At 43.0% G+C, this 12,709-nt stretch overlaps 1 protein-coding gene across 1 annotated transcript; it reads left to right on the top strand.

Moving 5' to 3' along the window:
* Positions 1-4,131: 4,131 nt before the first annotated feature.
* Positions 4,132-5,347, top strand: LOC104453163 (protein IRX15-LIKE-like). The gene has a single exon (XM_010067686.3). The coding sequence runs from the start codon at positions 4,223-4,225 to the stop codon at positions 5,174-5,176; it is 954 nt and encodes a 317-aa protein (XP_010065988.2). The 5' UTR covers positions 4,132-4,222; the 3' UTR covers positions 5,177-5,347.
* Positions 5,348-12,709: the final 7,362 nt, after the last annotated feature.

Here is a 12,709-nt window from a genome sequence, read left to right as displayed (position 1 = left end):
TTTAATACGTCGATGAGAACACCTACGTGAACATGATTAACTAGCTAATTCAATTTAGACTGGACACGAGGACAAATCGTGCGACCCAAATATGAACTCGGGCGCCTCCACCAATGGAGGACGTGACATGCCTAGTCCCAACCTCCATTGGACGTCACGCACGTATGCATAGAGAGAGAAAGAGGGTTAAGCTAGGCAAGAAGGTTCGGCAGGGAAAGTGATGGCAGTGAGGCACGACAAGACCACAGGGGGATGACGCTGGTAGTGAAGGCCAGCCTTATGGATTGGCCGATGAAAGCGAAAGTTGATGAACGTGGCAGAAGAGTTAAAGAGAAAAAAGGAGCTCTTTTAATAAATATAAATTTAATTGAGCTGGCCAATCCACATCAATAATGGATTGCCCGTGATGTTGAACTCCAATTAACGGAAGAATCATATCTTAGTTGATTTTAGAAAATTTAAAGGTTAATTTAAATAAGAAATATTTTGACATTATATTAAACGTTGATAAAAAGTTTCAGACCACTGTAACCCTTTTCTTTAGCTAGGGATGACGATTTTGCGTTATCTACCACCAACGGCAATAGACCCCCATAAGACATGACACGATGTCCATGTCCAACAGCAAATCCCTCCACGAGTACATCAATCATAGAGCTTATGGCGCGCCAAAGCAAATGACAGCTATGCCGCACTTTTCTCCATTTCTTTACTCTTTCATCGTGATGATCAAATCATGATTAATCGTTCGACTTGAAAAAAGTCTATTATAATTTCATCACCTAACGGTATGATGCAGTTCCACATTTTTAAAGTGAAAATGCTTTTGAAACAAATGAGGTTATGCAGCAGACACAATAGAAAAACGGATAACTAGACTCGTAAGTATGCATAGCGTACTGATGCAAACACGCTCGCATGTGCAAACTGCCAAATAGAAAGAAGAAGAAAGGTCTTACATAGATATTTCATTAATTCAAATGTACATATTAATCTGAAAAACACTGAAATCTGGTGAATATTTTCTATGATTATGATTAAGTTTATTTTCTTATATATTCTGTATTTTAGATATTTTGTTGAGATTTAAGGTTATTCATTTCAACTTTTTAGGGACTATCTAGTTAGATATTTTTGCATCACAGGAACCGTGTGGCATGATTTTCATTTGTCTAGTGTGCGTTTGTGTTACGAAAAATTAATGATTTCAAATTTTTTTCTAAAGACCAACTATTTATTTCCCTTAAAATAATTAGTTAACAATTTTATTTCTTTTTACTATCAAGAAAGTTCTATATCTAAATATTTTTGTTGATAATGAACATATTTTTCATTGACTATAGGACCATTATTAGGAAGTACACTTTTGAAATTCTTAATTTTCCGCGAAAAAGCCCCTAGAATTATGTTTGCTAATCGGTCCTTCTACATGCATCAATCACATCCGATTTATTTTCTTTAATGTTTTTAAACTAAACTCATGTGTAGGAGGCAGTGTTGCCCATCGACAAGAGGCCAGATCATGCGACCTAGACATGAAGTTGAGCACCTCCATCAATGGAGGTCATGGACCTAGCCCCAACCTCCATTGGAAGTTAGAGAGAGAGAGAGAGAGAGAGAGAGAGAGAGTTGAGCTAGGTGCGGAGGTTCGGCACGAGGAGCGACAGTGGCGAGGCACGATAGGATCACACCTGTGATGACACCAGTAGTGATGACCAACCTTAAGCACCTAGGAAAATTTGGAGACTACCATTACCTTGTTCTTTAGCTAGGAGAAGATTTGTGTTATCTGCCACCAACTTCAATAGACCCCAAAAGACACGACATGATGATGTTCATATGCAACAACAAATCCCACCATGATTGAATCAATCAGGCTACGTACGACCCAAATATATAATGACAATATAGAGTTAATCGTGCGCACGAGCAAAGGCAAATGACAACAATGCCGCACTTCCTTTCTCCATCTCTTACTCTTTAATCATGATGATCGCCCGACTTCAAAAGACCAGTTATTTTTGGCAACCAAACAATATGATGTGGTTCCTCTGTTTCTCCACGAAAAATGCTTTCGAAACAAATGATTTTACGCAGTAGAAACAATAGAAACACGGATAACTCAAATCGCAAATATGCGTATAGATACAAAAACACTCACAAGCGCAAATTCCAAATAAAAGAAAAGATGAAAGATCTCTTGTAATTCATTCATTACTTCGAAGGAATAAGATGTTTTGCAAAAGAACGAAATGCATATGTATTAATCTAGAAACCCTAAAATCTAGTGAATATTCATTAATTCAAAGGAATAAGACCCTTGATCGATGTGGTGAGGGCGGCCCTCACTTGATTCCACCATGATTGAATCAATCAGGCTACGTACGACCCAAATATATAATGACAATATAGAGTTAATCGTGCGCACGAGCAAAGGCAAATGACAACAATGCCGCACTTCCTTTCTCCATCTCTTACTCTTTAATCATGATGATCGCCCGACTTCAAAAGACCAGTTATTTTTGGCAACCAAACAATATGATGTGGTTCCTCTGTTTCTCCACGAAAAATGCTTTCGAAACAAATGATTTTACGCAGTAGAAACAATAGAAACACGGATAACTCAAATCGCAAATATGCGTATAGATACAAACACACTCACAAGCGCAAATTCCAAATAAAAGAAAAGATGAAAGATCTCTTGTAATTCATTCATTACTTCGAAGGAATAAGATGTTTTGCAAAAGAACAAAATGCATATGTATTAATCTAGAAACCCTAAAATCTAGTGAATATTCATTAATTCAAAGGAATAAGACCCTCGATCGATGTGGTGAGGGCGGCCCTCACTTGATTCCAAGAACCTTTGTCATGATCGGCGGAGGGAAGAGGAAAAAAAAGAAAAGAACAAGAAAAGAAAAGGGGAAAAAAAAAAAAGGAAAATTTTAAAAGGGTAAAGGACGAAAATGCCATTCAATCGATGGGGTTAAGTCATTTTTTGAGATTGATATGACCATTTCGGGTTTTTATTTGAAACAAATTCCACTTTTGTTCATTATTTAAGAAAACGATGACATTTAATGTCCTTATTTTATTTGAAATAATATCCATTTTAAGTCATTATTTGAAACTTTTCCCTAATGTTATAAACTAAAGGGAAAAAAACCATCAAAAATCCTAAACTTGGTTTAAAGTGACAAATTTACCCCAAACTTTTTTTTTGTGATATGAAAATGCTCCTGGTGGTTGAGTAGGGGTTTTAGGAGAAAGCGTAAGCGCAGCGCTTTCGAAGTTTGCTAACCGTGACACATTTACCCAATTTTTTTTTTGTAACACAAAAAACCCTGAATTTTCATTCATGTGACACATTTACCTCAAATTATAGGGCATTTTGGTCTTTTTACTTTTAATTTTTTTTTCTTTTTTTCTTTTTCTTCCCTTCGCCAGCCATGGTGAAGTCGGCAAAGGGAAGCCGGCGTTGGGTGAGGGCGACCCTCGCTAGCGTCGGGCGAGGGCCTCCTTCACAAGCGTCGGCCGAGGGCCTCCCTCGCCAGATCTGGCAAGGGCACCCCTCGCCCGACGTTGGCGAGGGCCACTCTTGCTTGACCCAGTCGAGGGCTGCCCTCGCCCGATGCCAGCAAGGGCAACCCTCCCCGAATGTCGGCTTCCCTCCGCCTACTCTGCCATGGTTGGCGAAGGGAAGAGAATAGAAAAAAGAAAAAAAAAAAGAAAAAGGAAAAATAGAAAGAATAAGATGAAAATGCCCTTAATTGGGTAAATGTGGCACATTTTGCAAAGTTGGGGGTTTTTCATGTTAAAGAAAAGTTTGGGGTAAATTTGTTACTTTGGGCAAAATTTAAGATTTTTTGTGGTCTTTTTCTTAAACTAAACTTTCATATGAGACAAAGTGGTGCCCATCGATCAGAGGTTAATAGGGAAGGTAGGCTTCTTTTAATTTGTATCAGAATCTGGTTTTTTTTTTTTTTTTTTGGAAAGTACGATTTTATCTATTTTTTTCCGTGTCTTGTTTTTCTGTGGGCAAGAATTCCTTCATCTCAATGATTCCCGCATGGTCTATTCACACTAATGTACAATGTTCGCTGCAGTTCTTCCATTAATTTTGATTAGAATCTTGTTCTCTTTAGACCTTTCTCTGACTATGTGAAATGAAATTAACAAGTTGCTTAGAGAGACAGAGAGACATACAGAGAGATTTTGAGAGATGAAAAGCACAAAGCTAATACTCCTCCATTCCACAATCCAAAAGCAATCATCTTCAAACACCAATCGCTTGTGGCTCATCTTCATCATCGCCTTCTGCACCACCGCCTTCACTCTAACCATAATCACCACCACCACCACCACCACCACCACCACAACCATCCCCACCGCCACAACCACAGCCACGGGCTCTACTGCCTCTTCATTCCAGCTTCCACTGTCCATATACGATGCCCTCCTCCACTACGCCGCCTCTACCAACCCAACCCACATGACGTCCTCTGAGCTCGCCACCATAACCACCGCAGTTGCCCACTGTGCCGCTGTTGCCTCCCACTGCAATCTCCTCGTTTTCGGCCTCACCCACGAGGCCCTCTTGTACAAAGCCCTAAACTTCGACGGTCGCACCGTCTTTCTCGAAGAGAACGAGAACCTTGTCTCAAGGTTCGAGCAGCGACACCCGGGAATCGAGGCCTATGACGTGCAGTACGAGACAAGGGTCGGCGAAATGAAAAGGCTGCTTGAGTCGGCCAGAGGCGAGTTCCGCAACGAGTGCCGGCCAGTGCAGAGCCTGCTCTTCTCGGAATGCAAGCTCGCGTTGACCAGCTTGCCCAACCACGTGTACGAATTGAGCTGGGACGTGATACTGATCCAGGGTCCGAGTGGGTATCATGAGGCGGCGCCGGGGAGGATGTCAGCGATATTCACGGCGGCGGTGCTGGCAAGGAGCAAGAAGGGCGGCTCTGCGGAGACGCACGTATTCGTGCTTGACTTCGACAGGGAGGTGGAGAGAGTTTACAGCGACGAGTTCTTGTGCAGGCACAATTTGGTGGAGGTTATTGATAAGCTTGGGCATTTTGCTGTGGAGAGAGTGAGCGATGGGAGATCAATGACTGAGTTCTGTAGGGTTTCGGCTTCGGCCAATTCATCTTCGTCGTCAACATCAATGGCGTAATTGAGGGATAACTGAGGAATTCACAGGGTGTTGAAGACGAAGATGATGATTGAGCTGAGTTTTGTAGATGCCCAATACTGATCATAAGAATTAATAAATAGACATAATAATCTTGTGCTTAATTTCAATGTAAGCTTGCTTTGGAGATCTATACATCCTAGTTTTAATTCTTTTCTGGTCGAGTTTAAAATGGCACCTCGAATTTCTTCTTAAAAAATTGAAATAAGCGAATAGATTAATTAAATCGAATAAATCACTTGGAAAAAAAAAAAGCTTTATCAAAGAAGATAATCGAACGGAAGAAGTCAAACCATCCTAGGACTATTTACCGGAGACGCCGTAGCGTTCCTCGGGCCTCCTAATTTTATTTTTCATCTATATTTTTACTATTCCAAGCAGATTTTGGGCCTGTTGTGCATTTTTGTTTGGTTCAATATTAGAATTAGGTACTTTTTCACTTTTGGGCTTTTGAGACTCAGGATCAAATAGGTTCAAATGTTGCTAAATATTTTGGGGCCGTTGTGAATTTTTGTTTATGTGGCGTAAAGGTCGTTAAATATTTGTTGATTTGTTTTCTTTATATTCAAATATTGACTCTATCTTTGACCTGTTATTCTTCTTTTCTTCAAAATATTTAAACCCTAATAATGCAATTCCTTTGTAACCACTTACGACCATTCTTCCGCTAGCCTTGGCCGCTGCTCAAATGCTCAAGCAGCCATGGTCGTGAGCTTGAGATCTACAACCTTTAGATTTCACACCCATGGCCACTCTATCTCAACTTTGGGCGTGAGCTTCGAGCTCGAGAAGCCACGACAAATGCGAGTTTCAAGCACGAGCTTCTGTGGTCATGGTTGCGAGCTTTGAAGTAGATCTAGCCACGACAAGTTGCAAGCTTCGAGCTCGAACGGCTACGGACTGCATGTTTCAAAGCCAAACCGGTCATACAGACTGCATGGCAAATGGCAAATGTGGTGAAAGGCCTAAAAAATTATAGGAGCAGAACTGGGCTTCAAAAGCCCAGCTTTACGCGAGACGGGTCCGGTGACAACTTAGACCCACATGCGACCTTGCACCATTTTCGGCCCAGTCATGCACTAGGACACGCGGCCCAGGTGGGCTGGGCGGATGTGCGACTGGCCGGGCGTGGCTTGGGCTCACGTGCAGGTTCTCACTGTTCCATCAACGGGTTGACGCTGGAAGCGAAATGTGGAGACCGGCGGTGGCGGCTGGGGGCCGACGTCATCATTCTTTCTTCTTTTTTTTTTTAAATTTTCTATATGAAATTAAAAGGAAAATTTTCAAAAATTTTGACCAAACTTTGACTAGTCATAACTTTTCTATTTAACATCCAATTGACCTAATTTTTACGCCCCCGGAATGCTGGTAGTAGAATGAATGCATGGGGACATTTAGAAGATACGAAAGATGGGGACAGTGGGCGTAGGATACCATACCCAGGTACTATCCCCCTTGACCGAAAAAGGACTTCTATTGATATAGTAATTATTTGTTTGTGATTTGGTTTGCTTTCAAATTCTCTAAAACCAAACCAAATCACAGAACCACATTATATAAAGTATGGATATAGCTAATTACCATTTATAAATGAAATAGCCTATTTAAATAGATTTGATTTTCATTTTATGTGAATTTATAAATTGTTGTTAGCATATGTTATTGACACCTAAATTTTTTAGGTTGAATATTTTTTGCATATGCTTTTACTACATTTGTTAGGAATAACACGTTCATGCTAAAGAAAACATGGGGCTTGGCTATGAATTTATTTAATTTAGTCTAGTTATGAGATTGAATTTGAATTGACGTGACACACAAATGAGCCATAAATTCATTTGAATTTTGGGGTTGAAGCAGGGACAAGCCTGGCTCCCTCTCATAGGCTCGACCAAGAGGGAAATATGTGACAGACTTACCCAGTTGGCACAATTAAAAGGGAATTTCGCTACATGTGTGGAAAGAAAGAAAAGAAAAAGAAGAAGAAGAAAGGAAGTAAAACCAAGTATGTGCGTGGCTTTTTGTGTTAGTTCATGTTGATTGTGCCTTGTGTTTCAGTAAGCATAAACATGGAAAATAATAAAAAAATCCGGATGATGTAGTTCAATTTGCACACTAATCTTAACTCAGTTCAGATCGGTACCAGTGTAGGAAAAATAGAATTTTTATTTTTAAATTAATTCTTAGTTTTGGCAATTAGTATAGATGTATTCATCCACCGTTGATTTTGCATAGTGTGATTTAGTTTCGCTTTAATTCATAGCATTATGTCACTTTAGTTTTCTTTATTTTCTGTTGTGCACCAACTCATTCTCGCAAGAAGTTGAAATTTGAAATCCCAAGTGAACGTGGTGCAAGTTTTCATGAAATTCCGGCTTTAAATTACATATTATTTTGGCATATTGGTTCTAGTTCAATTTTTTTTAGCACTTAGTTAATTTTGAGTTTAATTTCGTTTCACCGTAAAAAAGATAAATAAAGCAGGGGAAAAGGCAAGAAAGAAAGAAAAAAAAAATGCAACAGGGTTTTCGAAAAAGATAAGACATCTCCTTCTTCTTCCTACTGCTGCACAACACGCGCGGACGACAACCTACGGCAGAGAAGAGGCTCGGTCATCCCTATGTTTCACCTAGGGGTGAGCACGGTTCTCGGGTAGAACCGGGAACCGGAGAACCGGAACCGGAGGTTCGGTTCGGTTCCCGGTTCTTAAGAGGCCGGTTTCGGTTCCCGGTTCTTAAGAGGCCGGTTCCGGTTGCCGGTTCCCTTTCTTGGGAACCGGCGTTCCCGCCCGGTTCCGGTTCCCAGGAAAAGGGAACCGGGGCCGGAACCGAACCGCCAAAATTATAAAAAAAAAAAAAAAAAACTATTTCCCTACGTTTCTTCCCCCTTCCCTTTCTTTTTCCCTCTCTCTCTCTCTTCTTTTCCCCCCTTTTTCCTGCTCCCATCACTTCCTGCCCCCACCCTTTTTTTTTTCTTCTCTCTCCTCTTTCCCCCTCTCTCGGCCGAAACCCACCCCTTCTTCTCCCCTTCTTCTTCTTCTTCTTCTTCGCTGCCCCTCGCCGCTTCACCCCTTCTTCTCCTCTTCTTCTTCTTCTTCTTCGCCGCCCCTCGCCGCTTCACCCACCACCACATCGCCGCCCCACGCCCTACTCACCACCATCTCTTGGCCACTGAACCATCACCACCCACCGCTCGTCCGACGAGCCGTCTCGCCGTTGAGCACGACAAGCTATCGTGCCGTCCGCGCCGCCCCTCGCCGCCGCCGCCGTCCCCAAGCCACCGTCACCACCTCTTACCGCCGCTCGCTCGGCCGTTCGGGCGGTCGTTGCTCTGAACCGCCACTGCCAGAACCGAGCTCTTCCCCCCTTGGCCGTGGGTTGAGCCGCAACTGCTGCTGTCTTCGCCGCGCCATCCGTGCCGCCGTTGGTGCCGTGAGACTCTTGTCTTTGTCGCCGGACCTCCTCGACACCGCCGCTGGATGCGTCACCCCTTGCTTGCCTCACCGCTCGCCGCTTGCCGTCGACGCCGCTCGTCCCCTGGTGGAGGCTACTCGCTCGCCGGCCCCGACGCAGCTCGCTACTCGCCCGGCCGCCCAATCAACCTTAACTCCACACCCCTTCGCCTCCGCCCCAACGAAGCTCTGCTACGGGCTGCGATCGGCGGCGAAGCTGAAGGAGGAGAAGCAAGAGGCGGCGGCGGCGAGCTCTTCTTCGTCTCGAAGGTTGGTTTCGCCTCGACCTCCTCTCCTTTGCCTGTTCGCGGCTTTGACGGTTTTCTGTTCCTCAGTCGGTAGTTTGGGTTGTCTGTGTGTATGTGTGAGTGAGTGATTGATTTTCCAGAATTAGACCGAGTCGAGCGCGCGTTCAACGCGTGTGGAAATCAAGCTATAGTTTGCTTTTGCTTATTTCGATTAGGATGTACAATTCGTGTCGGTTTGTGCAAGGGCATAGAGAATTTGATCTTTGTGTTACCTCGTTTGTGAATGGAGTGCTGGATGTGTATGTCATGGAGTGTTCTGGAATTGCTCCTGTGCATGTCGCACCCCCACTATGAATTTAGTTGTTTATGGCGTGTTCTGGAATTGCTCCTGTGCATGTTGCACCCCCACTATGAATTTAGTTTAGTTGTTTATGGCGTGTTCTGGAATTGCTCCTCTTTATTGGCAGGTATTGAAAATGGAGGGCCAACTATTGAATTATTTCCACTTCTGGATATTCGCGCCCAATACGAAAATGAAAAAAAAAAAAACAATAGGAACCTGTGGAACCTGGAACCGACCCCGGAACCTGTGACAGGGTAGGTTCCAGGTTCTTGGTTCTGATGGGTAGGTTTTAGGTTTCAAAAATTGAGGAACCTGTACTCGAGGGTAGGTTCCAGGTTCCGGACGGAACCGAACCGGAACCGGGAACCGCTCACCCCTAGTTTCACCCCTCAGTTTGCGTATGTAAAGTGTTCGATCAAACGCTTGAGTTAGATGCCTGTTCATGGCTTTAATTGTGCTCGAGACTTGCTGTCCTTTCACTGAGCGCAAATGAGTTAGTTGCCGAGGTTGAACCTCGCTCGTCCATTACTTGCTGTTTTTGGACAAGTTCAAAGCTTCCTCTTAGCTGCCGCCCGCCGCATGTTCGATGTAATGACTGACTGAAGTGATATGGGTCCTCCGTCCATTTTTTGGCGTTCGTGGTTTGTCAAATGCGTCTTGGTAGATTTCCACCGCTATCCCTTCCTTGTTATGTTCTCATTTCGAGGTCTCTTTCGGCATGCGTCATGTTTCAGCGGGCGATGGTTCTTGGCCGGCGAAGATGAGGGGTGGTAGCGGTTGTGGCCATAAATGACAGGCGCGTGGTGGTTGGGCGTGGCTTGTGCAGCGCCTGAATCATTTGGATTAAAGCTCGAGTCCCATTCAGTCGTTTGCATCCGGCGATGCTCTCGGTCCTTGGGGAAAGTGTTGAAGCATGAGATGAACGCTTCTGTAAAGTCGCGAGGGTGAGAGGAGAGGTTGGCAGGAGAGGTGGGAGATGGCAAACGTGGACTGGGCTTTGATTTTTCGAGTCCTCGTGCGGTCGTCTTGAGCGCTGGGGCGTTCTGGGTTCGGCGTGGGGTGAAACGGGACGTTGAAAGGCTTAGAAGAAGTAAAAGAAAAGAAAAATCAAAAGAGGGATTTAAAAAAATGATAGGAGACAAAGGGTGGGCTATGAGGTCAATGGGGTCTTTAAGAGAGAGAGATGAAAAAAAGAAAAGAAGAAAATGGGGGAAGAGGTCTTTTTTTCTGGCTAGCCGTGCGGAGTGGGGGAATGATCCGGGTCGGTTAGGCCAAATCCGAACCGGGCCGGCACCTGGTCAGGATATTATTATTATTATTATTATTATTATTATTATTATTATTATTAAAAGACACTAAAAAATTTCTATTTTTTAGATAAAAGGCTTAAAATTGATTGTGAACATTTTTCTTAGGAATGGATGAAAAACCTTCAAAAATTTCCTATTTTTGGGGAAAGGCTTGAAAGTGGATTTTTAGAGTTTTTTGCATGAAAAATCTTCCCAAAAAGAAAAATGAAACCTTAAGGTTTAAACAAAAGTAGATATTGAAAGGATGATAATAGATTAACTAGGGTAATTAAGTCAATGATCCTAATTCTTTTAGTGGAGCAAGAGTAAAATATTTTTCTCAATATTTTATTTGGATTTACAATCAACCTATCATAAATCGATTTAAGAGCTTAGCTCCTAAATGAAAATGAATTGCATGTTAAAAACTCAAATTCCCTTGCTTGCCCCTTCCTCTAAGGGGTTGTTGTATAACAAGTGCATAATGTCCATTGGAACGTCCGTGTTGTACGTTGTGAATTAGTGGGTTTAGGAGAGCCCATACTAAGCCTAAACTTAGCTTTAGCCATTAGTCCATCTGCTGATAGGTGTAGGATGCCTTCAAAGGTGTTGGCGTTTTAGACTCCTCTATAGGCTCTGTCAGCACATGTTTCTTTATCTTCAGTCTTGACAATTTCCCCTAGATTTTTTGGAGGTGTTGCCTTTGTCCATATCCGCAAAAATCAACATACCGAACTTGATCCTTGTGTGGTGTGTTGTATTTTTGTGGGATTTGGATATCAAAACAAAGAGTTTGGACCCTATGAAGGTTGCATTCATAGTAACATAAGTTTTTTTGGTAGAAGGATTGTACCAATGATAGCCCTTTTGCTGCATACCATACCCGCACAATACATATACAAAAAGAAATGAAGAATCGATGGGGATGTGGCAATGGCATTATGACGAGGGCTAGGTCGGTAGCTAGGCAAGCCTAATAATATTGACAGAGGTTGGGCCGATCCTGACAATGTTGACAAAGGCTAGGTAGATTGTGCTAGAGGTTCCACAAGAGTAAGATGTGCAAGTATAATTTCCCTCCTCTCCAGTACCGAACTCATCTCCTGAGGCTTATGGCGAGGCTCTACCTCACATTTGGCCGATCACTGGCCAATAAAAAATAAAGAAAAGAAAAGAAAAAAAAGAAAAAATAGAAGGAAATTTTTTTAGATTTTATCAGTTTGGTCCGGTTAATCAAACTGATTAAAACTAAACCAGTCAATTTTTTTCAATTTTTAATATTATCCAAATTGAATAAGAACCAAATTGAAAAAAAAAAAAAACCAAACTTCTTTGTTAGATTCTCAGTTCAATTCTATTCGGTTTTCGGTTCGATTTTTGACATCCCTAGTTGTAAGTTGCAATGTTCTCTATGTGGATTAAAACAATCACCCTGTGCTTGACAAGTTGCGGATCAAAGATACATATGCACCAATTTGAGGGGAAAAGTTGGTGTGAGCTATAAATTGGAACTAAATTAGGAAGTTTTGCATACTAATTTGTTACCTGTAATACATCTACGTGAGGTCCACTGAGCTGGCCACCATAACCGCTCCTGTCGCCAATTGTGCCGTTGCCGCCTCCAGCTGCAACCTCCTCATCTTCGGCCTCACCCACAAGGCCCTCTTGCACAAAGCTCTCAACTTCAATGGCCATTCCGTCTTCCTCGACGAGCGAGATTTTTGCAGCAACACGCGGGAGTCGAGGCCTACAACGTCCAGCACGAGACGAGGGTCAGCAAAATGAAGAGGCTGCTAGAGTCAGTGGGAGGCGAGTTTTGCGGCGAGTGCGGGCGGATGCAGAATTTGCTCTTCTCGGAATGCAAGCTCGAGTCGAATAGCTTGCGCAGCCACCCGTAGGAATTGAGTTGGGATGTGATGCTGATCAACAGGCCGAGCAGGTACCACGAGCCGGCGTCGGGGAGGATGTCAACGATATTCATTGCAGCTGTGTTGGCGAGTAGTAAGAAAGGCAGCGTGGCGGACGCGCACGTGTTCGCGCATGACTTCGACAGGGAGATGGAGAGACTTTATAGGGACGAGTTCTTGTGCAGGGATAACTTGGTGGAGACTGTTGGCAAGCTTGTGAATTTTGTTGTGGAGAGAGTGAGTGATGAGAGATTAATGACTGAGTTTTGTAGCGTTT

Source organism: Eucalyptus grandis, chromosome 7 (genome assembly GCF_016545825.1).
Source record: "Eucalyptus grandis isolate ANBG69807.140 chromosome 7, ASM1654582v1, whole genome shotgun sequence".
Lineage (NCBI taxonomy): Eukaryota > Viridiplantae > Streptophyta > Magnoliopsida > Myrtales > Myrtaceae > Eucalyptus > Eucalyptus grandis.
The sequence above is the reverse complement of the archived record's forward strand: the minus strand, read 5'-3'. Positions and strand labels throughout refer to the sequence as shown.